The sequence below is a fragment of the Podarcis erhardii genome (genome assembly GCF_964252035.2).
Source record: "Podarcis erhardii genome assembly, chromosome: 8".
NCBI lineage: Eukaryota > Metazoa > Chordata > Lepidosauria > Squamata > Lacertidae > Podarcis > Podarcis erhardii.
Genome location: NC_138499.1, coordinates 81,377,921 through 81,404,860, shown reverse-complemented (window position 1 = coordinate 81,404,860; position 26,940 = coordinate 81,377,921). Strand labels below are relative to the sequence as shown.

The following is a 26,940-nucleotide window of genomic DNA, read 5'->3' as shown; positions in this document are numbered from 1 at the left end:
AGTGACTGATCAGGAATGAGACCTTGGAGTTGTAAGTAGATAGAAGATGTCAACCCAGCGGCAGCCCTGAAGAAAAACAGATTCCACACCAGGGGTCGTTAGGAAAGGAAGAGAAAACAAAACTGCCGGTATCATAAGGCCATTATACAAATCTGTGGCAAAACTTGCATTTGGAATACTGTGCACTGTCCTGGTTGCCTTAAATAATGTAGTTGGAAGATTCAGGTAAGGTGAATCAGGTGAAGACATCTCCACGCCCTCCCTGGTGTATACAGCAATGTAGAAATGTGATTTGAAACTTGGTGTGAGTGTATGGGAAACAACCTTATTCCATTTTAAGCTGCTAGTGTGTACATAGCCTAAGGCCCAAAATATGGCTAGTATATAATGCATTTTCAGATCCTGAAAATTTTTATTTTCGGGGGGTGGGAAGGAAATGGGACACAAAAAACAGGGAAAAAGAAGAATAAGTTTTAAGGCAGCCTTAGAATATAAAGTTCATTATAACACGTGCACATTTCCAATACTGAATGCTTTGTGTGCCAGACAATGATTTCAAGGACCTTCCATTATAAATATTTCATAATTTATTACTGAAAGTTCTCTAAAGTATATCTTCTCTTTTCTCCGATAGATAGCACCACAATCTATAAATATTTTAGAGGGGGGAAGAAACTGCATTTTTTTGTTTGGGGGGGGGGGCGAGGAATTAAAGCGACATATTCAAGTTTCAAAACATAATGTATCTGTTCAGCCAGTCAATCATATCCATTCTTGCCTCCTCTATGTAAGGCTGATCTTCAGGCTTCATGTCGTCAGGCTTTAACTGAGCAAAGCCATGTTCTTGTCCAGGATAGACTTTGACTTTAAAGGGCACTCTACAGTATTCTGCCAGTTTTTCCTCCAGCAAAGTGACCTGTAACATACAATCAATTTCATTAGATATCTACGAAAGTTAAAAATCAAAACTTCCAAATTTGCTCCCTTTTAATCTGAATTCCTTCAAGATTTTTCTTTAAATCTAGTGTTGCCATAACTACAGTTAAGCAATATTGAATTCTACCATGCCAGAGTGCAATTATTTTTAAAAAATAAAAATAAAAAAATCCACCATTTTAATGCCAACGCACCCAAAGCCGTTTACAACTTTAATATACTAATTTTAATATACTAATTTGCCCAGGGATGGGGTGAAAGAGGTGGAAGATGGAGACAGTCTCACTGGAGCAAACCTAATGTTGTCTTTGCCTGCCTGCCTGCCTTCCTCTCTTAATTCTTTTCCACCTGTATCAAATATGGTTAGTCTTTCATGCTCTTCCTCTCTTAATTCGTTTCCACCTGTATCAAATATGGTTAGTCTTTCATTCTCTGCCTTGCTCCTTTAACACACCAGTATGCTTCCTTTTCCATTTGTGGCAATGCTTCTTCTTGTCAGAAACAGATGCAAAATAATATTAAATCAGAAAAGTAGTGCACATAGAGGCTGCCTGTCCCTCATTACAGAGGAATTGCAGCTTGTACTCAAGAGGCCATGGCAAGCATCAAGAAAGTTTGAATTGGAAGACAATGGACACTAAACTGCCAGCTGGAAAGAAGCAGTGGTTGTGGTCCAGCATGGCTGTGGTGGTATTGGGCGGTCTTCCAGCTTTGGCACAGCCACTTCCTCCTCCACTGGCTGCGCTCGCGCCTGGGTGGTTGCAACCAATTGCAGGAGAGCTATAAAAGCAAGCTGTACCCAAGCCTAAGTCTCAGCTGATGTTGGATACACTACACTTTCTGAGGGTAACCGTGCAGAAGACCTTGCTATGGAAGTCTTCAGTCGCCATATTCAGGGCCAGGGAGGAATTTGCCTTCAGACAAATTGGACCTATCTGAGTGTGTTTATTTATTTTTTGCCTGTTGTTGCTGTTTAGTCGTTTAGTCATGTCTGACTCTTCGTGACCCCATGGACCAGAGCACGCCAGGCACTCCTGTCTTCCACTGCCTCCCGTAGTTTGGTCAAACTCATGCTGGTAGCTTTGAGAACACCATCCAACCATCTCGTCCTCTGTCATCCCCTTCTCCTTGTGCCCTCCATCTTTCCCAACATCAGGGTCTTTTCCAGGGAGTCTTCTGTTCTCATGAGGTGGCCAAAGTATTGAAGTCTCAGCTTCAGGATCTGTCCTTCCAGTGAGCACTCAGGGCTGACTTCCTTGAGAATGGAGAGGTTTGATCTTCTTGCAGTCCATGGGACTCTCAAGAGTCTCCTCCAGCACCATAATTCAAAAGCATCTTCAGCGATCAGCCTTCTTTATGGTCCAGCTCTCACTTCCATACATCACTATTGGGAAAACCATAGCTTTAACTATACGGACCTTTGTTGGCAAGGTGATGTCTCTGCTTTTTAAGATGCTGTCTAAGTTTGTCATTGCTTTTCTCCCAAGAAACAACTGCCACATCTTGATGGTGGATAAGACACTGAGTTGAATTCTTAGTCTAGGTGGGCGAGGGTGTCCAGAGTCACCCCACCACTCCAAGGAATCAGGGTATCCCATTAAAGGAATCTGGGGGAAGCTGATTTTGTGCAGATGCCCAGACAGGGGCTTATGGGCCATAGCATTCCCAAATGGTAATTTTGGAGGCGTCACTCCAATTTGATGTACAGTCCTTAACACGGGTGGTGCTGTGGGGGACGCGGGTGGCGCTGTGGTCTAAACCACAGAGCCTAGGGCTTGCCGATCAGAAGGTCGGCGGTTCGAATTCCCACAATGGGGTGAGCTTCCATTGCTCAGTCCCTGCTGCTGCCAACCTAGCAGTTCGAAAGCATGTCAAAGTGCAAGTAGATAAATAGGTACCGCTCCGGCGGGAAGGTAAATGGTGTTTCCGTGCGTTGCTTTGGTTCGCCAGATGCGGCTTACTCATGCTGGCCACATGACCCGGAAGCGGTCTGTGGATAAACGCCGGCTTCTCGGCCTACAGAGCGAGATGAGCGCTGCAACCCCAGAGTCATCTGCGACTGGACCAAACGGTCAGGGGTACCTTTACCTTTTACCTTAACCTTACCAAATAATCTACCAGTAGAAAGGGTTGGTCGATTCAAGATATACACCCAATGTCTGTGCCAAAATATGCTGACACCTGTGATTAATAAAGCCGTAGCCTGTTTAAATCCCAAGCGATTGTTTTGTGTTTATTGTAATGTTACCATGCCTTGGCCCCTCTGCCAGAGACTTCACTATGCAATAGCTTACCTGATCAGAAGAAATGGTGTGATCTTTTCCACCAAATATGAAAAAGGTAGGATTCAGCAAATTATACCTACTTTCAGAGTCTCTGATGATTCCTAAAGCATATTTAAAGAAAGAGGTTAAATCAAGTAGTATATTCTTCAAGGTCAATAGAGAACAAAGGTTTCCATTTACTTCAGCGGTATGTATCTCTCATCCGTTCTTTCTCATGTTCTCAAGGGCAGCAGTTAAAAAACAAAAATGCCCCCTCAGCTTAATTAGCAGTGTTATAGGTAATGATTTATAGCAATCAAATGCCAGGAAAATCCTATATTTTCCTTGTAGGATAATTTTTACTGTTTGATGGCTGAGGTCCCAGATAAGAGGCACACTTGAAAGAAAAAGTTTATTGAGTTAGTGTGTTTAGCGATTAATCACTGTTTGTTGCAAATCAGCAACCCTGGCTCATATGTGATGCTAAACTGAACTTCTGTGAAAGTGAAACTCAACTCAACTGAACTTACGTGGAAGAAAAAAAAGAAGAGGTGTTGTGGGCCGAACCCTATGGAACTCCCTGCCACAAGAAGTTAGGGAGGCACATAGGATTGCATCCTTATTCCCCTTGCTGGAACAGTGAGAGAACGAAGCATATGTTGCTGAAATAAATAGCCATCATGAATGCTGCAGCTCATCCTTACACAGACTTAGACTATAAATGTTTCAATGCACAAAAGCATAGGAGCCTGCTCAAGTTTACAAACATTTGTCATTACCATAGAGGGATACCCCAGCTTGAAAATCAGGATTTGTCAACATCAAGTGATGTACAGCCATTCCACCCCAAGAAAATCCAATGACACCGATTTTCATTGCATTGTGCTGCTCCTTAAGATACTTCATGAAAATAGCAGCTGTCCTACAACCATGAACAAAAGGGAACTAAGACATCTACATACAATTGCAATATTATCAAAACTTGCTTTCCCACCTTCACCTGCTGTTAAAAAAGCACTGACCCACTCAGGAAGATGCCGGGTTATCAGAGGGCCACTAAATTATGGGAACTGATTTTAAATGAAACCATTTGCTTTGAATGGCACATGTCCTTTTAAAAGTGTGGGCTTGCCCACAACTGGTGACCAAGAGAGGCACCATTTGGAATTTTATAGAAGTACAAACACAGGAAATAATGCTTAATTTATCTATGAAAATGGATATCTGGTGCTATTCCTTATTTTTTACACACTTGTAAGAGGAACAACTGAACATGGAAGAGTGACAAGGATTGATAATACTAAATTGAATGTCAAAAGAATGTGTAAACCATGAAGGGGAGTTAATAAGTCTGTTAAGGAATAACAGAGGTGGGGCGTGTCGAATTATAGCTACGCGCAGGGTGCTGTTGAAATTTGAGAGCCTCAAGTCTGCCACTGTTTAGCCTAAAATCCTATGCAGACTTTCTTGGATGTAAGTTCCATTGATCTCAACAGGATTGGCTTCTGAATAAGTATGCTTAGGATCATATTGCATAGCTCAATCAATACAGACCCTCCAAGGGATGTCCCTGGTTTAGAGAAGCCTTCCAAGTTTCTGATTTGATCCTGGAATTTCCCACTTTTCCTTAGAATGTCCCTATTTTAATTGGAGAAATATTAGAAGGTATGGCGTTATCCGACTCCTGAGTTGTCTGAAGGCAATCCTGTATAGGGAAGTTTTTTTTAATGTTTTATTGTGGTTTTATATATGCTGGAAGCTGCCCAGAGTGGCTGGGGCAACCCAGTAAGATGTGTGTGGTATTAATAGTTAAATTATCATTCTGGAATGGGACGTCCCTATTTTCATCAGAGAAATGTTGGAGGGTATGTCAATGCCCCTCCCAAAATTCAATTCTCCTGTCGATGCTGAATTAACCTTATGTTGTCCCCTTAGCTACATCGATTAGTTATAGCTTTGGAATAAATGTTAGTCTTACTTGTCCACCTTCGTGGGATCTCGGTGCTTTAACCAGTCTGCAAAATTCTGCCAACGATCAGTAGTTTTCCATGGTTCTTTTCCCAGGAAGAAATCTGGGCATATGGTTCTGTATGGAATAGCAGACAGATGTTACCCATAACCTGTTCAGCCTTTTAAAAAAAATATGTCATTTTAAGTCTGTGCATAGAGATTGCAGCATGCAGGAAAGTTTTACCCTTATCTCCCCAGTGACAATCTTTGCAAAAACTCCCTCCCTGTGTGCTGTGATTGGCGATAATGAAATCATTTTCATCGACACCACCTCAGATCATTGTGGCATCCAGCCAACATTCATCCAATGTACAGCAGTTAAGAATTCACATATTAAAGGCATTTATTTTCATTAAGTTGTTTAAACCTAGAGTGTTTGTGCTTCAAATTCTTATTCTAGATCATTACACAATTGGTGTGTGACTTGCACTTGCAACAGTTCCATATCCAGGAAAGGAAGAGGCAGTGTCACAGTTCAATGACACATTCCAGCAAGGCAAAAGGACTCAATGAAAAGACAGGACAGAAAGTTTTTGGCCTAGGGAGGGTGTCTGGTCTAGGGAGTGTCCCAAGGGATGGGCAAAATAATAATAATACCCCAATCCTGCGTGCACTGTCTGTAGGCAGGTCCACTCTGAGACCCAGAGAGGCCTGGGCCACTTCTACCTTTTGAGGCCCATAGTCAAAATAATAATTCAAAAAATGACAACACAAAAACAAAATAAGGCACTGAAAAAGGAGTGGTTTGTATATATTATCGGTTGATTTGTGGCATAAGAGCAGAAACATTTTTATTAATACAGTGGAACCACGGTTGTCGAACGTAATCCGTTCCGGAGCACTGTTCAACTTCCAAAACGTTTGACAGCTGAGATGCAATTGCCGGTCGGCAAACTCCTTTTAAAAATGAAGAAATACACCTCGGAAGCTGTTTGACTTCCTAGGCGTGTTCGAAAACGGAAAGCATTCACTTTCGGGTTGTCGGCATTCAGGTTCTGAATTGTTCGGCTTCCAAAGTGCGCAACAACCAAGGTTCCACTGTATGAATGAACATTTTACATTCTTTAATATTACACCACACCATCTGTATCAATTAAGAAATTTGCACTTCTAAGCTGAGAAGGTGTGTTGCGTGTTGCTCCATTGCACATAAAAACAAGTTGTGAAACTTGCCGAATGCCAAAAAAATGAGGGTCCTGTTGATAAGGCCCTCCTGAGTACCCTTCGATTCATCTGTTGCTAAACCCTTCATATCTAGACTCTGCAGCTAACTCAGTGCTTTGCTATATGTTTAGCATGGATATTAGTAGTCTAGTAGTTATTGGGGGAAACATCCTCAGTGGGACCCCTTCACCCAGAAGAGCATATAAACAGAGAGCTCCCTCACAGTATCTTTGAACTTTTTGAATACCCTGTGCTAGGTGAAAACAGTGTTGTGGTGGTGTTTGAAGTGGACCTTTGCTGGTCAAGGCCCCCAGCAAAGCCCAGCTTCACCACCAACTAGAACTCACTTTCTCTGAGGAAGGGACAGGATTATGCAGCACTGCTATGAAAAGCCCTGCTGAACCCTGATGTAAACAAAAATCTGCCCTTTTCCCTTATGGGGTATCCAAGGGCCCATAGAGAGTCCTTACATAGGTTCCCTATTGGTAGGAGAAAATAACAGAGGCCAACCAGAGAATATTGAGAAGCAAAGCAGCTAGTAAGCTTGATCTTTACTGATCTGTTGCAACAGGGTCCTCACTCACCACATCGCAGGAGGGAGGTGGAACCCCGAACAATGGTGCACAAGGCCTTATATATATAGACATTTTAAATTCCCTGCCCCGGAGCTCAAGACCACCCCTCCATACATCATACATACATCACAGAAGGGGTGTAACCTAAGACCACCCCCCATATACATCATACCTACATCACAGAAAAGGCGGTCTAAAACAGAAATTTGAATGTTGTTTTTCTCCTGTCACTGTTTATCTCCTGTCTGGCAGGTTACTTGATTGGATTGCCTGGGAAGCCTGGCTAGTCTTTTGTAATGATAAATACTTAGTTCCTGGGCCAGGTCACAGGCTCACACCCTATTCATATCTTAAATGTGCCCTTAAGACAGGAATGTGCCCTTAAGACAAGATTTGTGAGGAAAGAGACAATGGGGAGGTTTCCCACTTTGACCTTGCAGAAAAAAACATTTGCTCAGTTTAGGAATCAAAATGGTTTCAGGTCGGTCTTCCTGTGCTGATCGATGTACGTGTTTGGTTGGTACACTTATGAACATGACCATATATCAAGACCACAAAATTCCTATCTCAACCCATCAAATTCTTTATTTGTAAGCCATTTTATTTCCAGATCCACTGTGAACTTAAGATAAAACAATGCATTAAGTGCCCCCATTTCAAGTAATATTTCTTAATGTACGTTTTTTAATGAGACTAATGCCTTTCAGGAAGACATTCAGACAAGAGGTGACGAATAACTTTTCTGTATGAAAATCACAAGTCCGGTCAAATTTATGGCCTCGCAACCATAACGTAGAGATTGAGGAAGGTTAAAAAGAACCAATTGCTCACATGTATCCTTTAGCTGCAAGGATATCAGCAACGTATCTGGTATCTGGGAATTGCCATCCATATATGTCGTGTATCACAATCACAGCTTTGTCCGTGTTGGAAGGAGGTTGGCAAACATATGCTTTGATGTTATCAACTTGCACATCTTGGCCACGCCCCGTGTAAGTGCTTCTTCTTCCAACATCATATTGGAAAGGTAAATCCTGACTAGTCATTACAGAAAACTGAAATGTAAACAAAATGTAATTAGTCAAATATAAACAAAAAGAAGCTATTGTTAAAAAAATGAAAATGACCCACATGGAGCAACAGAAATGAGCAAATCGGAACAAAAGCAATTGAAATAGCTCAACACAATAGATGCTTCAAGTGGTTCCCCCAAATTCAGCTGAAATTGCGACTTATACTGGCTTCTCCAGTCTAACTACCATATTTACTTGAATGTAACGCACACCTTTTTTGGCCAAATTACTTCATAAAATTAGAGTGCGCATTAGATTTGATGACACATTTACATTCACCAGCAAATACATTTTTGGTTTCAGTGTTTTGAAAATTGAGGTGCCCATTAGATTTGATGACGCATTCAGTTCACGTAAATATGGTATTATTTAACCCCCTGAATAGAACCCCTCACAACAGCACAAATACAACAGGTGTCGTCAGTGTTTTTCTTTCTAGAAAAATAGGTTCCAGTACTCACCAGGAAGTTGTCACAGTAAGTGCCACACTTGTTAACAACAACAAAAAGAGGTGCTGGTACTGAGTACCCTTGAGTACCTGCTGAGAGAGAGAAAAACACTGGGTGTTTTCTCAAGCACATCTGATGCAACTAATCAAGGGCTTCATTAGATTGGGGGGGGAAAGAAGAAAGCACAGTATGGGAAACAGAAGTACCGTATTTTTTGCACCATAACACTCACTTTTTTCCTCCTAAAAAGTATGGGGAAATGTCTGTGCGTGTTATGGAGGGAATGCCTATGGGTGGCATGCCTACAGATTTTCCTCCTCTAAAAACTACGTGCGTGTTATGGTCGGGTGCGTGTTATAGAGCGAAAAATACGGTAAGTTCAGACCAAAGTGCCAAGGACAAATTTAAAGGGACACCTTGAATACTGTGCCAGCAACAACTCATGTAAAAGTAAAAAATGAGGAAGGGGGTTGTTTTTTAAAGCCTCCTTCTTTCAGCATAGTTCTATACACACACACCAATATTAAAACAAAGATTACTAGTATTTGTAGTGATTGTGAAAATTGATGAAAGTAAGTTCCAGCGTCTTTGAAGTATATAAACTGGGAACAGACTGAATGAATAACAGAATAATAAATAATAATAATAATAATTTTTTATTTATACCCTGCCCTTCCTGGTTTAAAAACCAGGCTCAGGGTGGCTAAAAGCAAATATAAAACATTGATTAAAATGTGACTTAAAAACAGCATAAAATGAATCATCAATATCAATAAAATTCAGGAGTCTCTTTTTTTGAGGGGGGGGACCCAGTCAGTAGACATCAAATGATCACCAGGGCTAACTGACCAAGTTGGCCCTACTAGGGCCAGCAAGGAGACCAGGGAGGAATTTAAATGTGTGGTTCCAAGAAAGGGTTTCTTCATAGAAGAGGAAAGGGAAAAGGGAATAGAGGATCAGGCTAATTCAAATTGAAGGCCAGGTGGAATAGCTCTGTCTTACAGGCCCTGCAGAAGGAGATCAAGTCCTGCAGAAAACTGTAGTTGAAAATCGACATGCCAACCAGAGGGCATGTTGAGTGGGTGGCCAGAGCACAAGGTACATCAAAGCAGCAATGCTTGATGGCGGAAATGACTGGCAGAATCCGAGACCAGGGAGAAGAGTTGGTGGAAGAAGACTGGAAGAAATTTAAAATTTATTTACAGAAACATTGTAAAATTTTTGAATGTTGATGACGTTGAAATGAAATGAAGGGGTTCTAGTAATAAGGCAAAATAAGAATATGTAAGAATGAATTGATAGTAGATGAAAATTTGAAGCTATATTATGTGAGGGGAAAAAAATTAAGGATAAATCAACAGGGTATGAATTTGCTGAACCAATTTTTAAATGGAATACAAAAAAGGGAGGTGTGAGGAAGTCAGGAAAATAAGTTAATGAACGATGAGAAATTAAAAAGAGGGATTTTTATTTTTTTATTTTTCCTTTTCTTTCTATGTTAAATGTTTGTATTTTTGTGTTGTTGTATTTCTTTTGTGTTTTTTTCTACTTATTGTCTTATAACTTTTTTCTTTTTAAAACTTAATAAAATATCATTTAAAAAAACAAAACAAAACAAAAAGCAGCAATGCTTGAAAAAACATTGCACTTTAATAAGACTGAAAGGCGGGGTCCCACTTCAAAGGCAGTTGAGTGCTATTAAGCAAATGATGAAAACTTGGTAATTGTCAATTCATCTGCCTCCAGACAGCAGGCCTGATGTAAGACACCTTAGTGGAAAAGTTGTTGTAATCTGCGCTAATAGTAATTTGAACACTGAATACCTTGGAATTCATACAAATTGCTGACTAGGAATACGGGGCAAGGCATATATCTGCAATTAAGAGAGGCATGTGCTGGAAGCAGGCCTGTCCATACATCATTATTGATGGCTAGTTGCTACATTCTTGCAGTTAATTGTTTTTGCAATCGTAATAGTTGCCATTGGAAGCAGCTTGTTGTTGTTGTTATTAAATTATTCAAATTATTTACCCGCAGGTCTTAGGGTGGTTCACAACATAAAAGCATAATGCAAAATACAGAATACAGTGGTACCTCAGAATGCGAACAGGATCCGTTCCGGAGCCCCGTTCGCATCCTGAACAGAACGTAAGACGTGACTGGGCGTGCGCAGGTCGCGTTTCGCTGCTTCTGCGCATGCGGGTGACGTGATTTTGACTGTCTGCGCATGCGTGAGCAGTGAATCCCGGAAGTAACGCACTCTGTTACTTCCAGGTCGCAGTGGAGCGGAACCCGAAAATACTTATCCTGAAGCGTATTGATCCCGAGGTATGACTATACATAAGATAAACAAAAACAAGAACCCTCAATAATCCCCCACTCCACAACACATTTTAAAAGGGCATTAGATGTCAATCAGCCAAAGGTTAGGGAAAGGGAACCCTGACCATTAAGTCCAGTCGCGGATGACTCGGGGGTTGTGGAGCTCATCTCGCATTACTGGCTGAGGGAGCTGACGTTTGTCCGCAGACAGCTTCCGGGTCATGTGGCCAGCATGACCAAGCCGCTTCTGGTGAACCAGAGCAGTGCATGGAAACGCCGTTTACCTTCCCGCCGGAGCGGTACCTATTTATCTACTTGCACTGTGACATGCTTTCAAACTGCTAGGTTGGTAGGAGCAGGGACTGAGCAACGGGAGCTCACCCCGTCGTGGGGATTCGAACCCCCGACCTTCTGATCGACAAGCCCTAGGCTCTGTGGCTTAGACCACAGCGCCACCTGCGTCCACAATCAGCCAAAGACATGGTTAAAGAGGAACATTTTTGCTTGGCGCCTATAGATGTGTAATGAAGGCATTAGGTGAACCTTCCTAGGGAGATATTCATAGGCGCCGACTCCATGGGGCCTGAGGGGGCCCGAGCCCCCTCAAAAATTCATTTGGGGGGCTCTGCCCCCCCAATAATTTAAGAAAATTATTAGTTATATTATGCTTTGTAAAATCACAAAATTATGTTGGTATTTTTTATTTTCCTTGTTTGACGATAGTTACCTTTTAAAATACATTCAGTAATGAGTTAAAACAAAGCCACTACCGATCTAGAGAGGGGGTGGGGTTGCGGGCTCTCGACCCATCAACAATCTCGCGGGGCTGGCGTCAGCCCCACGAGAAGCGGGGATTCCCCCTAGCTCATTAATATTCACCGCCCACGGCGGCAGCCAATCAGCTGCTGCAAAGGGCGAGCCCTCACAGGTTCACTTAAGGTCGGGACAGCCCGGGGCTCGCCCCTTTCGTTCCCCCAGCAGCAGCGGTTTGGAGGTCTTGGGCCCCCCCAATATTTTTTATAAGTCGGTATTGGCCCCCGCCCCCCCAATATTTTTTATAAGTCGGCGCCCCTGGAGATATTCCGCAGACGGGGAGCCACTGTGGAGAAGACCCATTCTCATGTTGCTATGCTATGGACCCCTCATGGAGGAGGCAAACAAAGAAGGACCTCAGAAGATGATATGATGGTCTGGGTAGGTTCACATGGAGATAAGCAGTCCTTGAGGTATTGCGATCCTAAACTCTTTATGGCTTTATAGGTCAAAACCAGTACTTTGAATTCGGCCCAGAAATTAATTGGTAGCCAGTGTAGTGTATGAACAACAGCACTGTGAATAAGTGGAGACGGGCATCAATATGTTAACTAAGAAAATTAATCAGAAAAAACTGAGTAAACAAAAGTCATGCAGAAGATTGTCTTCTACCTGCCTTTGCTGGATTCATGTATTTGATGTACTTTCGAATGCTACAAATGGACATGGTAGATTCCTATGTGTACACATTCTGTGTAATTCTTTCCCATCGAAATTAATGTGGAAATACGTTTATTAGTCATAAATGTCATTTAAATATAATGTCAAATGCACAGAAGCAAGTCAATGCAAGCATCTGCAATCATTTTATAAAAATCAGGTTAACAACCATCTAATTTCGGGAATGGTCCCGATAAATAGCTGCTCAACCTTTAAATCGTTGAGAAAACTAAGACTAAAGTAAAGCCACTCAATAGTTGGGCCATGTTTTGAGACAGAGGAGAGTAGAATTCAGACACTTATAATTCAACATCTAATAAATGTCGTGACCCACAACTACATTCTGCAGAGCAAATGCAGCAACAATGAACGTAGTTTCTGTAGATAAAACAAAAATGCCACTTTGAACGAACCACAAGGGAAGATGCAATAAATGTATATAGGGTATATGGTGAATGAATGCATAACAATTGAACACTTACTGTGCTAAAAACAGATGGTGCTACATCTTGTGATCACAAACCCTCCAAGTGTCCCTATTTTCCAGGGACAGCCCCGGATTTACAGAAGCTGTCCTGGTTTCCAATTTGATCCCAGAATGTCCCACTTTTCCTTAGGACATCCCTATTTTAATTGGAGAAATGTGGGAGGGTATGGAGTTATGCCACCCACGAGCCAATGAGATAAATAACTCTACAACCTTTAGAAGACATCTGAAGGCAGCCCTGTATAGGGAAGTTTTTTTAAAAATGTTTAGTGTTTCATTATGTTTTTATATATGTTGGGAGCCACTCAGAGTGGCTGGAGCAACCCAATCAGATGGGTGGGGAGGCTCAGCCAGATGGGCAGGGTATAAATTATTGTTGTTGTTGTTGTTGTTGTTGTTGTTGTTGTTGTTGTTGTTGTTGACGTTCCTGGTTTTATCAGAGAAATGTTGGAGGGTGTGTTTATGCAGGGTGGGGCTTACATTGGCACCCCAATATTTAATTCTAGTTGGTATCCCTGTGGCCTGGAAAGGCTCTTATGTAATGGCAAGTCCCTGATTCATCAAAACAAGATTGCTAGTGCAATCATTTCCTCCACCATTTCCTCTTCCAGGATTTCCTCAATCTCACAGCCAACTAGCTTTGATGTGGTCTGCACTAAAGACCAAGCAGCTGGCGAGTTCAACAATTTCAGCAGAATCCTGTTTAGCCAGTGGGGCATTTGCATGAATCTTGCGTTGCCACCCTCATGGCAGCCCTCAGTGTAGATGGAACTGGAAGCACCAAGTGTTCCTCCTCATTATTCCCAGAACCTTCCATCAGCAATTATTTGCCAGCAATGTTTGTCCTTCCCACCTACATGTCATGCTGGAGAACAAGGGTGGCAAATGTCTGTATTTTGGGGAGTGGCTCTGAACTGAAATTCAAAATGCCAGCATGAGGAAGAAGAAAATTCAGAACTGGGAAATTTATATGGACTTTTGTTACTATGCTGTTTCTTGATACACATTCTTTTATCGCTGCTTGGTTTATTATTTTATGTGTGCTTTATTGGGCTCCTTCGGGGGGAAAGGATGGGATGGAATTTGAATTAAGAATTGCAGCAGTAATAATTCCGAGCTGCCAACTACTCATGCCTGGCACATTGTGCTGGTTTACAAGAGATGGGTGAAATAACTTAAGTCCAATGCTAGAGGACAACTTTGATTTAGGACAAGATTGGCTTGCACCAGAAAGTCTTGTGCCATTCCGTAGTGTCATCTGACCTTCTGTATGTGTTTAGTCTTAGGGCAGAAGGTCAGGTGAATGCACAGAAGTCAGGCGTGGGTCCAACTGGTTGAGCTGATCCCCCTGCACATTTTTATTCTTCCTGGCATGTCTACCAGCTCCACCTGGTATGCAGACTGAGATCCTACCTGCCCACAGACTGTCTCGCCAGAGTGGTGCTTGCTCTAGTTATCTCCTGCTTGGACAACTGCAATGTGCTCTACGTGGGGCTACCTTTGAAAGTGACCCAGAAACTACAACTAATCCAGAATGCGGCAGCTAGACTGGTGACTGGGAGCGGCCGCTGGGACCATAAAACACTGGTCCTGAAAGACTTTCATTGGCTCCCAGTACATTTCTGAGCACAATTCAAAGTGTTGGTGTTAACCTTTAAAGCCCTAAACGGCCTCAGCCCGGAATACCTGAAGGAACGTCTCTACCTCCATCGTTCAGCCCGGACAATGAGGTCCAGCTCTGAGGGCCTTCTGGTGATTCCCTCACTGCGAGAAGTGAGGTTACAGGAAACCAGACAGAGGGCCTTCTCGGTAGTGGTGCCCACCCTGTGGACACCCTCCCATCAGATGTCAAGGAAATAAACAACTACTTGACTTTTAGAAAACACCTGAAGGCAGCCCTGTTTAGGAAAGTTTTTGATGTTTGATGTTTTATTGTGTTTCAATTTTATTGTGTTTTCAATATTCTATTGGGAGCCACCCAGGGTGGCTGGGGAAACCCAGCTAGATGGGTGGGGTATAAATAATAATAATAATAATAATAATAATAATAATACCATATAATATCTGAAAGGCCTCCAAATTTATCATAAACAAATTAACCAAAAAATAATAATACCCTAGTGAGGTTCACATATTGTGTTACTAAAAGCAATTTAATTAACTATAGCACACAGCATGCTTGTACAATAAAGCGACTGCACTTAAAGAAACATTTAAATTGTGGGTCATATGTATGAAGCAAGGGTGAAGAGAAAGAAAGATCTAAACCACCCAAATAGACTCCTATAAAACTAAATTAGACTCAGAGGCCTTAGTGCAATTTTCCAAAAGGAATTAAAAGCACATCTAAGTAATACAATAGCCTGCCAAGCTTTCCTCGGGAAGTCTATTCCATAGTCAGTGTCATCACTGAGAAAAGTTGTTAGCCAGTGAAAAATATTGAAAAGGGGAGTCTCTGCAATTAGGGCAGTGCACGAGAGGAGTTTGGAATATTCAATAAATTTGGTTGGGAAAAGCCCAGTTCCTAATTAATTCCATTGCACCCTGTCTCATTTCAGCTATTCACTGACACCAGACTACAGATGAGCAGTTTTGGTTTCTCTCAATTTTCCCAATTAGTTCTCCACAATCTTATATCAGGAAGTCATATTGAAACTCAGTCAGCATCTTCCAGCAAATCTCTCCCAATGTATGCAGTTTTGCCTAATATATTTATCATTTATTTCTAAACCGCTTTAATATTCCAATGCTTAATAACCAATGCTCAGCTTGTACTATATAAAAACAATATATACACATATTTGCCAAATATTTTCCTTGAATTTAATGCATTTTTTATGTTGAATAATATTTTATGTCCACTTTGCTGCAGTATATGCATTTTTGTACACATTGCTTGGCCACAGAACTGCATGGCAAAATTCAGAAAAGTGTGAATTTCGAAGGATGTCTGGGTTTCAGTTCTCATATTGTTTTGGAAAGAGCAAATTAGGGAGCTTTGCTTTCAAGTGAACTGAACCAAATTCCTCCCCTGTCCCTACATCTTACATCATAACTTCACAGCGTATGCACATTAATCATAGCATAGCATAGCACTGTAGAGTTGGAAGGGACCCTCCAATTATCCCTGCATGGTGGGCAAATATTTTCATGCCCATTAAAAGGGAAATGGGCCAAAGAGCAGCAGATGATAACAGCTGTGTGATCCATATTTGAATCAACCTAGCTTGGGGCTATTCCAGCCTTTCCTTAAGCTTTTTTGTATTTATTTGGCTAGTCAAACTCTTTGCTGCCTCTTCCCTTTGTACTTCTATGCTTTTAGATGCTTTGAGTTCCCTCTAGTGGAAGAAAAAATGGGATAAAGGTATCTAGAACAAATAAGCACACAACCAGCGGGTATTTCTACAGTGCTTTCAGGTATAAGCATCACCACAATTTGAACCAATTTCTTGTTGCTCTCTCCTGATTGACTCCAGCAAACAATCTGCTATCTTCTTTCCTTCACCGGTTACAGTGCAAACTTATTTTTGTGTCTTCTCCGCAGAAGTTTGTTTCACTGAGTACACTGCGGCTTCTCTCCGGTAAATATTAATGGGATTGCAGCCTCAAACTGAAAAAGTCAGCTGTGTGAATTTCCTTTCCCCATTGATCACAGCTCAATGATATTTTCATTTATGAGCTTTATGACGTTCTTTTGCAGCGCGTTTTCAGAATGTTTTTTTATAGCTGTGTAGATCTAGCCTGTGTAGATCTAGCCTAGATCTAGTCATGCTGGCCACATGACCCGGAAGCTGCACGCCGGCTCCCTCGGCCAATAAAGCGAGATGAGCACCACAACCCCAGAGTCGGCCACGACTGGACCTAATGGTCAGCGGTCCCTTTACCTTTACCTTTTTTAGATCTAGCCTTAGTATCCTTTAGCTGGGGTACTATTAGCATTAATTTTTACATACAAAATCGCCTCTCACCCCCGCAACAGTCACTCTAAGAGACTGATAATGGGCTTTGTGTCTGCACACTCCATCCACAGCCCTCCCTTTGTGCACCTGGCTTCAGCACTTATGTTATACAGTCACAGAATCATAGAGTTGCAGTGTTGAAAGGGTCATTTAGTCCAATACAGGAATCTTTTACCCAACATGGAGCCCCAGCCCATCAGTGATGTAGCGTGGGTTGTTGGAGCCCAGGGTGTGGAGGGCCATGCCGGCGGGCAGGCGTGCTGGCTTGCTTCCTTGCCGCAGTTCTGGCCTCAATGAGGGAGCCTGTCATGGGGGCACCTGATTACCCCCTCTGAATTCTGTGCCTGGGGCCATGGCCCTCCTGCCACCCGCTATGCCTCTGAAACGCATGACTCTTATTAAGAGTCTCATGCTCTACCAACTGAGCAATCAGCCAGTTGTGAGCTATTAAGCCATATTTGCCTGTAATGTCCAAACTAATAAACTTGGAGGCAAAACCAGAAACGCTTGTGCTGACAGAACAGTCTGCTTAGTGCTACGTTGAATTCCTCTGTGTGGTTCAGCAAACCACAGAACTGTTCTATTATGGTGCATGAGTGAAGCGAACGCAGATCGCAATGTTCCCTCTTGGTCTAATAAATTATGATTCATTAGTCCGATATTGCTGCATTTGAACTGGGCCACAATAGCTTAGTCAAGATCAAAATACACTGAGTGACCCTGGGCGATTTGCCACCTCCCACATTAGCCTGTCTCACAGGCTTTATTGTGAGGGTGAAATTGAAGAGGGGCCTTGAGCACTCTGAAGAAAAGGAAGGGGAGAAAAATCTGTATAGCAACAGTAGCCACCCTGTGAATTTGGTAGCCAAGCAGATGTTTGAACATACATTTCTGAAACTCAAACATATTCAGATACAGTGGTGCCTCGCAAGACGAAATTAATTCGTTCTGCAAGTCTCTTCGTCTTGCGGTTATTTCGTCTTGTGAAGCACCCCTATTAGCGGCTTAGCGGCTTAGCGCTATTAGCGGCTTAGCGGCTTAGCGGCTATTAGCCACTTAGCGGCTTAGAAAAAGGGGGGGAAAGGGAAAAAACTCGCAAGACTCACAAGACGTTTTCGTCTTGCGAAGCAAGCCCATAGGGAAATTCGTCCTGCGAAGCGCCTCGAAAAACGGAAAACCCTTTCGTCTAGCGAGTTTTTCGTCTTGCAAGGCATTTGTCTTGCAGGGCACCACTGTACTGTACAAAGGTAAAGGGACCCCTGACCGTTAGGTCCAGTCGTGACCGACTCTGGGATTGCAGTGCTCATCTCACTTTATTGGCCGAGGGAGGCTGCGTACAGCTTCAAGGTCATGTGGCCAGCATGACTAAGCCACTTCTGGTGGACCAGAGCAGCATACGGAAACGCCGTTTACCTTCCCGCCGGAGCGATACCTATTGATCTACTTGCACTTTAACGTGCTTTCGAACTGCTACGTTGGCAGGAGCAGGGACTGAGCAACAGGAGCTCACCCCGTCGCAGGGATTCGAACCGCCGACCTTCTGATCGGCAAGTCCTAGGCTCTGTGGTTTAACCCACAGCACCACCCTCATTCAGGGTGGTTTAAACGTGGTTTAACCTCATTCAGATACTGTACACCCTGGCAATTTATTTTACATGTACTTGGGATAATTGCAGATGGGCTTAATTTGCAGATGGGTTGTTGTCTTTTTATTTATCAAATTCCCTATGGAAAGGGTAAATCCAGATTAAAATCCAGATACAGGTATTTTGGTGTGTACATGAGGATCACCATTTGCACAATAAACATCTATCTGAAAGCATGCCCTATCTTGAGTCCCTCTCTTGATATTTGCACAGATATCCTGCTAATTTCAGTAGCAAATCTTCTATGATTTGGTGGCAGCAATTCAAAAATGATGTTCTCCATACAAAACAGATAGAACTTGAGTAACACTAGCTGAAGATTGTCTTAAGCACTTCAAAGAATATTAGTCATAATAATCATTCCTTTATTTCTTTTTATAGAATACAGTATAGAACTCTTGTGGGAGGACTCAAAAATAAAAAAGGATTCTTTTCGTTTCCTACTATGTAATATATAAAATCTAGCATCTTAATCCCTTGCAAAATATGTTCCAGTAATTTAAGTAACAACACATTAGCATTTATATAGCTCTTCCGGGTGTTCAGAGCACATACATTATTTTGTAAAAACAATAGCAACCATGTAAAGTTGATTATTATTGTTATCTCCTGACCGCATGTGGGCTGGGTGGGTGTTAGGCTAAGAGAGAGTGGTCTGCTACGGTCGTGTAATGAGTTTGAAGCAGAGGTAAGATCTGAAGCCAAGAGTTCCTGATGGGTAGCTTACACTCAAAGCCACTAAAATACACCGCCATTATTTGTAACACCTGTCACTGCTTGAATCTCCATTTCTCCCCCCTTTGCTCCACGGTTTTATAGAACTGCAGCTGTCCTAACCTCAGGATAGGGTAGGAGGCATTATTGCCCTACCTGAACATACCTGGATTGGAGGGGTTGTGATCTAAACCCAAGGAAGATGCCTTTGGCGATGAGGAGAAACTTGCAGGTTGCCCGGCTGATGTAAGAAAAGAAAAAATGCAGCAACAGTAACAGTTCTATAGCTGCTGCTCAGATTCCATTCCAGTGCTGTGTTCCTTTCAGATGTTATGGGAGATATGAAGTTAGGAGAAGAAGGTGGAGGCTGCTTTGAAGATAAATGCCTAATCCAGAAAGACAGGAAAAGGGAAGAGACAGGCTTCTCTTGTTCCCCAAGGCTGATTTTTAGAGTTGTTTTTTTTGGCAGGGTGGGGGTAACAACTGAAGAACAGAGAAAAGCTGCTAAGGAGAAGGCACTATGCAATTTCCTCGCAACCAGCTGTCTAGGTTTCTGTTTAAGCTAGAAAAGGACAACCCCCTGGCAAGATCTCTGGCTCTGAACGTATAATTTAGATTTCTCCATGTATATTTGCCGCTTCTTCCTGTGGCTACTGTAGAAGAAACTTAATATGTGGCAAAAGTGTAGGGAGTTGCTGTTGCTGTTTAGTCGTTTAGTCGTGTCTGACTCTTCGTGACCCCATGGACCAGAGCACGCCAGGCGCTCCTGTCTTCCACTGCCTCCTGCAGTTTGGTCAAACACGTTCTGGTAGCTTCGAGAACACTATCCAACCATCTCGTCCTCTGTCGTTCCCTTCTCCTTGTGCCCTCCAACTTTCCCAACATCAGGGTCTTTTCCAGGGAGTCTTCTCATGAGGTGGCCAAAGTATTGGAGTCTCAGCTTCAGGATCTGATCTTCCAGTGAGCACTCAGGGCTGATTTCCTTAAGAATGGATCGGTTTGATCTTCTTGCAGTCCATGGGACTCTCAAGAGTCTCCTCCAGCACCATAATTCAAAAGCATCAATTCTTCAGCGATCAGCCTTCTTTATGGTCCAGCTTTGGTGATCAGCCGAGATGGCCAATTTTAAGGCTTTTTGCAGGAAGGGGGGTGGCTCTAGGAAAGGGATGTGCTATGTGTCCCCTTCCCAATATTCTCTGCTACAAATTTGAGGATCAGGATTTTACAGTTGTGGGACGCTGCTGTAGCCCCAGCCACATGTTCAGTCACGCAAAGTTGGTGCTACTTAGGCACATACTGTCTCGAGTCAGCTTTAGGCTTCTGTTGTTCTGTGGGTGTGACAAGTCTCCAGCTGGCTACAGTTGACCCTGGATATGTGGTTAGCATGTCTTTCATAGGGATAGGGGATAATATTTATTTAGTTCACACTTAACAGTCATCTGACCTAATTCATGCATTCTGAAGCAATAGGCAAATCGAAAAACAACCACTCTTTGACATTTGCACCTCTCTGAATATTACAGAGAATGTACATAGCCAATTAATGTCTGCAAAAAATGCATGTACAGTGGTACCTGGGGTTACATACGCTTCAGGTTACAGACTCTGCTAACCCAGAAATAGTATCTCGGGTTAGGAACTTTGCTTCAGGATGAGAACAGAAAACAGGCAGCGGCAGCAGTGGGAAGCCCCATTAGCTAAAGTGGTGCTTCAGGTTAAGAACAGTTTCAGGTTAAGAACGGACCTCCGGAACGAATCAAGTACTTAACCAGAGGTACCACTGTACTAGGATAAAGTGTGCACATAATGAAAATAGCACAAAGAAGTGCGTCGAAGGAGCGAAAATTGCTTCATGACAACCTGTGTACTAGGCTAAAATCACATGCAATAATGCGTATGTTCAGATAAATATGTACTGAAGTGCTGTTGAATTTTTGTGAGGATGTGTTAATTGATCAAGCAATCATTCTTCAGAGCGCCCTCCAAACTAGCCAAATTTATAATCTGGAAAAATATATTAATGTTGCAAATCTATGTACGTCTACTCAGAAGTGAGTCCCACTGAGTTAAGTGATGCTTATTCCTAGGTGAGTGGATAAAGGATTGCAACCTGAAGGAACCCTGCGACCAACAAACCTCCAAGGTCAATTCTGTACAGAGATGTACCTTTAATACCAATTTAGTTGTATTTATTTCAGTGTGCTTCTGTTCACCATGGGCCTAATCTTACAGGCAAGATGTTTCTGTGTCTGTTATTGGACTGTACTTCTTCTTACTACAGGGGATTACTAGTATTGTGCATACTGATACATTTAAAAATTTCATTCCCTCCCTCCCAGGGAAGCCAGAAATTGTGCCGTGCCACAACAGATGATACATCCAGTCACTCTGGTAATCTTGCATTAAAGCTCTTTAAAATACCACATAATACGTTCAGTTTTAATCTCCTTTCCTACAGAAAGGAAAATCTACTAGATCTGTACCTTGACTCCTTTTAAGAAAAGTTAACTTTTAAATAAAAAGGTCAATGTGAAACTGATAAGTTTATTTCTGTTTGGTTTGATTTTGCCACCTATGTCAACATTAAAGAACACAGTTGATCTTCGCCAGGACTTTATTTTTTCCCAGCCAGAACTCACTGGAACTAAGTTCCGGCACTTCTCAGGTAGGCGCCATTGCCATTAAAAGAGAAGAAGGGAGGCGTTCATGGTGAGTTCTGCCACCTTTTCCTAGAAAAATAACATTTTTGCCCAAAACAGATATGACAGGTTCCTATCCAAAGGGAGTTAAGAATCCAAAACAGATCTAAAATAGACACGAGTAAACAACAGAGGAAGGGGTTGTTCAGCCACATAAGCCAGGGTTCAGCAAAGTTTTTGAGGCATGGGTCAGTTCGCGATCCTGCAGACGCCGTAGTAGGCCAGAGTGCGCATGCACACGCAAACGCCATTTCCGGTGCTCCTTCCGGTGCAGAGGAAGCGTGCGCAGCTTCCCATTGGCTGCAAGAGCTTCCTGCAGCCAATGGGAAGCTGCCCAGCATCATGGAAGGCGGTCTCTGCTCAACTCCATGCCGGTTTAGCATGGTGCACAGGAGCCAACCCGAGCGGGCGGTGGGGGTCCATGGACCAGTTAAATGACCCCCATTGGCCACTTCCGGCCCATGGGCCTTAGGTTGCCTATGCCTGGTATAAGCTCTGTAAAAGTAGCTCTCCAATTCTGGTCTTAGCATGGTGCAACTGAAGTGTTTCTGTGTGTCACTTATGGCGTAATACTCCTACTGAACCATTGAAAAGATAATAGGATTTGCTGGAAGCCCTGCTATGCTACCCAAGGCCGTGACGGTCACCACAAACCTTCAGAGTAGCTTAAGGGGTATGATTAAGTGCAACATCACAGGTATGCCTAAATGATGAAAAATGACCTCTGGTGATTTAGCCAGTGGTGCTAAATAAATGTGAAAGGCCTTTTCCTGGTTTATGGATTTGGCAATACTGAACAGTGATGACTCTTTACTTGCCTCCCAAGGTCTAGTTTACTTGTCTACATTTAGAATGTAAAAATCTCCAGTTGCCTGCCTTTTGCAAAAGAATTATGTGCTTTTTCCCCAGTATTAAAAGAAAAAAAGGAAATACTATTATTTTGTTACAATTTCCTTCTATTTAGGTGAGATATGGTTGACATGCTTCTTTCTAATGTACTAGGTTAACTCTAATAAAATATGTGTTTAGTCATCTCTTCTTTAGAGGAAGGAAGGCCATTTGGGAACATCAGAAAATGGGTGTAGCCAACCATTATAAATTTTAATTAGGTGCCACTGTGATTACTACTTAGCTATGAGGCAATGGTGTAATTATACCTGCTTGTTACTCTGTGCTCTTTTTCCGGGATATTTTGAAGTATTAAAATCATTATTGTGTTGCAGTGAAGACAATACTTCCAGCAGTGAAGCATTTGACATCAGCTGATCTGCGCTGCGATGCCTGCTATTACACATCAGCCAAGAACTTCAAAGATAAAGTTGCTTGCCTCTGTGGGGATATGACGCCATAGTTGAAATGGGTCCATTTTATCTAGTCCACTGTTACAGGATCACTTTCAGATCTGGGGGCCTGAGATGCGGACAAGGCACTTGGGTCCATCCCATTTTGCCGTGTGAGGTGAAATGGAAAGTGCTGCTTTGCCCTACCACTGTAATCCATGCGATGGTCACCTCCAGGCTTGACTACTGTAATTCGCTCTATGCGGGGCTGCCCTTGAAGCTGTCCCAGAAACTCCAGCGGGTGCAGAATGCTGCAGCGAGGCTCTTCACGGGGTCTCTGCCATGGGAGCATATTCACCCAGTGCTTTTCCAGCTGCACTGGCTCCCGGTGGAGTACAGGGTCAGATTTAAGGTGCTGCTTTTGACCTTTAAAGCCCTTCACGGCCTAGGAGCCTTGTACCTATGGGACCGCCTCTCCCGGTATGCCCCTCGGAGAGCCTCAAGGTCCATAAATAGCAACACCCTAGTGGTCCCAGGCCCTAAGGAAGTTAGATTAGCTTCAACCAGAGCCAGGGCCTTTTCAACACTGGCTCCAGTGTAGTGGAATGCTCTGCTTCATGAGACCAGGGCCCTGCAGGATCTGATTTCTTTCCGCAGGGCCTGTAAGACAGAGTTGTTCCGCCTGGCCTTTGGCTTGGAGCCACTTTGATTCCCCCCCCTCTTTCTTTTTTATTTTTCCTTTCTCCTCCTGTGATGAGGCTGCATTTTAATATTTTAATGTTTCAATATTTTAATGTTGTATTTTAATCTTGTTTTTAAGTTGTACTCCTTCAACTTGTTTTTATTATTGCTTGTTAGCCGCCCTGAGCCCGGCCTTGGCTAGGGAGGGTATAAATAAAAATTATTATTATTATTACCACTGTTCCCGCCACCACATATCGTCTCCTGCCACCTCCACCTACCCCGCCACATTTACCGCTGGCAGAGTAGCACCGTTGCCATTGGTGGCAATTTGAGGCAAGACTGCACTGATTTGTGGTGAGATCTCACCCCAGATTTCAGGTCTCATGCGCTCCGCTAGATCTCGCCCAAAATGGATGTGATCTTGCTGAGGTGGAGGTGGGGGGCAGGCAGCGTAAGCATGGACGTTCTTCCTGGGGCACTTCTGTCGCCTGAGGCAGCGGCCTCACCCTGTTTAATGGCTGGTCTGCCTCTGAGTATCTGCAGTGAGTGTGACATTTAGCTTAGAATCAGGCCTGCAAAAAAGTCTACAAAAGTTACTAATCCACCTGCCAGCAGATGTTTACATTAGCCATTTGCAGCCTAAGAAAAAAAGAAAGTTCCAGCTCTGCTCTGCTGAGACAAGTCAATTTGTGCCATAACTTGGGGTGTGTGTGTGTGTGAAGTGGCTGCAATCTCCTCTCCCGAAGCCTGCACACTCATGTGAACTTGGCCCCTATGTCACTTGTGCGTGACAAATGCGGTAATGTGAAGCTTGCTGTAAAATAATCAATGGACAACTGATACCATAGCTTTATTTCAATTATGAAACATGGGAGTTGGAAAAAATAGTTCCATAAAACAAGTTGTTAGCTGCCTTTGTTCTTTGCTGCCTGCAGAATTCAATTCCCAACACCGGACTTCCCCATTTCTGCTGTGGTCGAAGAGACTGATACAGGAGAGACATGTTTTGTTGCAGCTTGGGCTGAGGAAGGCATCCAGCTGGGATGACACAGACACGCCGTGGCATTTATTCTTTCTGCATCCACACTACCCTAAAAATCTTCAGTACATAATAATAATAATAATAATAATAATAATAATAATAATAATAATTCAAGCTTCAGTTGAGATTCCTGCATTGCTGGGGGTTGGACTAGATGACCTTTTGGTGTACCCTTCCAACTCTACAATTTTATGAGTCTTGGCTAGGGCATATGACTATCTACACGGTTCAAACAGGAGAAGACAACATTCCCCCCACCTTCCCCGGAAGCTGAGGGGGGGCGTGGCCTAGCCGTGCCTTCTCTAGCAACCCACCGCTCTGTGGTCCTTAACCCCTTCCTTCACTACCTAGCCAAGACAGGCTTGGCTGCGGTTATTGTACGCCGCGCTCCCCAACGACGCACGCGCGGCCTCACGCCGCGCTTGTGACGCGCCGCGCCCCGCTCGGGGAGAACTCTTCTCTTGTGACGCTCCCCTGGCGAGGAGGCCGCTGAAGGGGAGGGGGGCTGTGACGCGAAGAAACCTCCAGGGGGAGCCCGCGGCAAGGCCGCAGCGGGCCCTGGCTACCGGGAGCCCGCTGGGCCCGTTCCTTCTCTCTTCCTCTCTATCGCTCTCTCTCTCTCTCTCTCCCTCCGCCCCCACGTTCTCTGGCTTGCGTCACGCCCCGCCTGCGTCACCCGGACAAGATGGAGACCGCCGAGGAAGGTAACGGCCTGGAGCCTCGGGCGGCTTGTGTGAGGGGGGCGGGGGGGGCGAGCGGAGGGGCGGGGAGGAGCCCGGGCCGTCGGCCTGAGGGTCGCGGGTGGGGGTGGGAAATAGCCTGGCCTGCGCCGGGGAGGCCTCACCTGAGCCTCACCTGAGCTTCCCTCCCTTGGCCCGCCGGAGCGCCTCAGGTGCCGCTTCGGGGACGGTTGGCGTCGCGGGGGGTGGGGTGGGGGGCTCTCTGTATATATATGTGTGTATATATATATATATATATATATATATATATATATTTGGTATGCGTGTGGAGGTGTGTTGTTGTCGGTCGCTGTGTGAATTTGTGTGTGTCGGTGGTGTGCATGGCAATTGTGTGTGGTCCTGGTTGGCAAAACCTTACAACTGAACATCGGGGTGCCGCTGGTTGTGGGTTGTTGGGTTTATTTTTTTGGGGGGGGAGGGAGGCATGTTGTTGCTCTGTGGGGTGTGTGTGTGTGGGAACTTAGCACGCGAGGGGCGAGCAGATGCGGCACGGGGGTGTTTTGTGTGTGCTTAGTGACAGCTGTGTGGTGTTGTTGTTGGAGGAGGGGGGGGATGCTGGTTCGGGATTCTCAAAAAAGACCCAACAAACACCCCATCCGAAACGGAACGCTCTGTGTGTATGTGAGAGTGTGAAAGGTGGTTGTGATTGTTGGCATTTGTATGCCTACCTCCCGTCTGCAGATCTCGGGTCCTTTCACAGCGCAAAAACATAATATTAGAAACAACCAACCAACCAACCAACCAACCACAAAATACATAAAAACAAGAACAAAAAAGACCCAATAAACATCCCATCAGAAACGGAACGCTCTGTGTGTGTGTTGTGTTGAAGTGTATGTGTGTGTGTGTGTGGAAGGTGGTTGTGATTGTTGACATTTGTACTCCCCCCCCCCTGCAGATCTCGGGTCACTTCACAGCGCAAAAATATAGTATTAAAAAAACAAACCAGCCACAAAATACATAAAAACAAGAACAAATCAATACCTCCTTGTCCTGCATCCCCTCCTTGGTAGGGAGGGAAAGGCAATGTCCAATAGGGTTGGATTGAACTAGGTGTCAGTCCTCTGGGATAGCTCAGTCGGTAGATTTTGAGACTCTTAATCTCAGGGGCAAGTAGATCGCTGCATTGCAGGGGGTGGACTAGATGACCCTCATGGTCCCTTCCGACTCTACAGTTCCCTGATTCTATGATTGGGGTGATGTGCGTGAGCTGGCTACACTCCCCTCCCCTTCCCCCATGGTAGTGTGGATCTTAGGTAACCTTTCAGAGAGGTGAGGCTACAGTTGTAGGCAGCTGCAGTGAGCTTTGACAGCTGCTTGGTTTTTGTTTTCTTTTTCCGCTGCAAAGTAGGGCATGTTTTTTTTACAGCTCACCCTCCAAAAGCTGCTGGGTGGGACATGTTCCAAAATAGTAGGTGCATAG

At 43.7% G+C, this 26,940-nt stretch overlaps 2 protein-coding genes across 5 annotated transcripts in view; one reads left to right on the top strand and one right to left on the bottom strand.

The window, feature by feature from the left end:
• Positions 1 to 392: 392 nt before the first annotated feature.
• Positions 393 to 19,484, bottom strand: LOC309347915 (carboxymethylenebutenolidase homolog). Of its 4 annotated transcripts, none has more exons than XM_081872905.1 (7): positions 19,229 to 19,484; positions 8,484 to 8,560; positions 7,781 to 8,004; positions 5,179 to 5,286; positions 3,980 to 4,122; positions 3,231 to 3,322; positions 393 to 916 (listed from the first exon to the last, which is right to left on the bottom strand). In XM_081872905.1, the coding sequence occupies exons 3-7, from the start codon at positions 7,993 to 7,995 to the stop codon at positions 731 to 733; spliced, it is 744 nt and encodes a 247-aa protein (XP_081729031.1). In that variant the 5' UTR covers positions 7,996 to 8,004; positions 8,484 to 8,560; positions 19,229 to 19,484; the 3' UTR covers positions 393 to 730. The 4 variants fall into 4 exon arrangements, with proteins under 4 accessions (XP_081729031.1, XP_081729029.1, XP_081729030.1 ...); XM_081872903.1 differs by having other exon boundaries at positions 8,484 to 8,563; positions 19,239 to 19,484; XM_081872904.1 differs by having other exon boundaries at positions 19,239 to 19,484.
• A 5,744-nt stretch (positions 19,485 to 25,228) lies between these two features.
• Positions 25,229 to 26,940, top strand: part of MARCHF6 (membrane associated ring-CH-type finger 6) — a 45,572-nt gene continuing 43,860 nt past the window's right edge. The window contains exon 1 of the mRNA XM_081872655.1: positions 25,229 to 25,481. Within this exon, the coding sequence (XP_081728781.1) occupies positions 25,463 to 25,481 (19 nt within the window). The 5' untranslated portion in view covers positions 25,229 to 25,462. The remainder of the gene's footprint in view (positions 25,482 to 26,940) is intronic.

Bases quoted from the DNA above. Each gene is read 5' to 3' on its own strand.
- LOC309347915 (XM_081872905.1), bottom strand. From the start codon at position 7,995: ATGACTAGTCAGGATTTACCTTTCCAATATGATGTTGGAAGAAGAAGC. The intron at 5,287-7,780 runs GTGAGCAATTGG...TATTCCATACAG, and splicing joins CTTGCAGCTAAAGGATACAT to AACCATATGCCCAGATTTCT. The intron at 3,323-3,979 runs GTAATGACAAAT...AATATGCTTTAG, and splicing joins AGCTGGGGTATCCCTCTATG to GAATCATCAGAGACTCTGAA.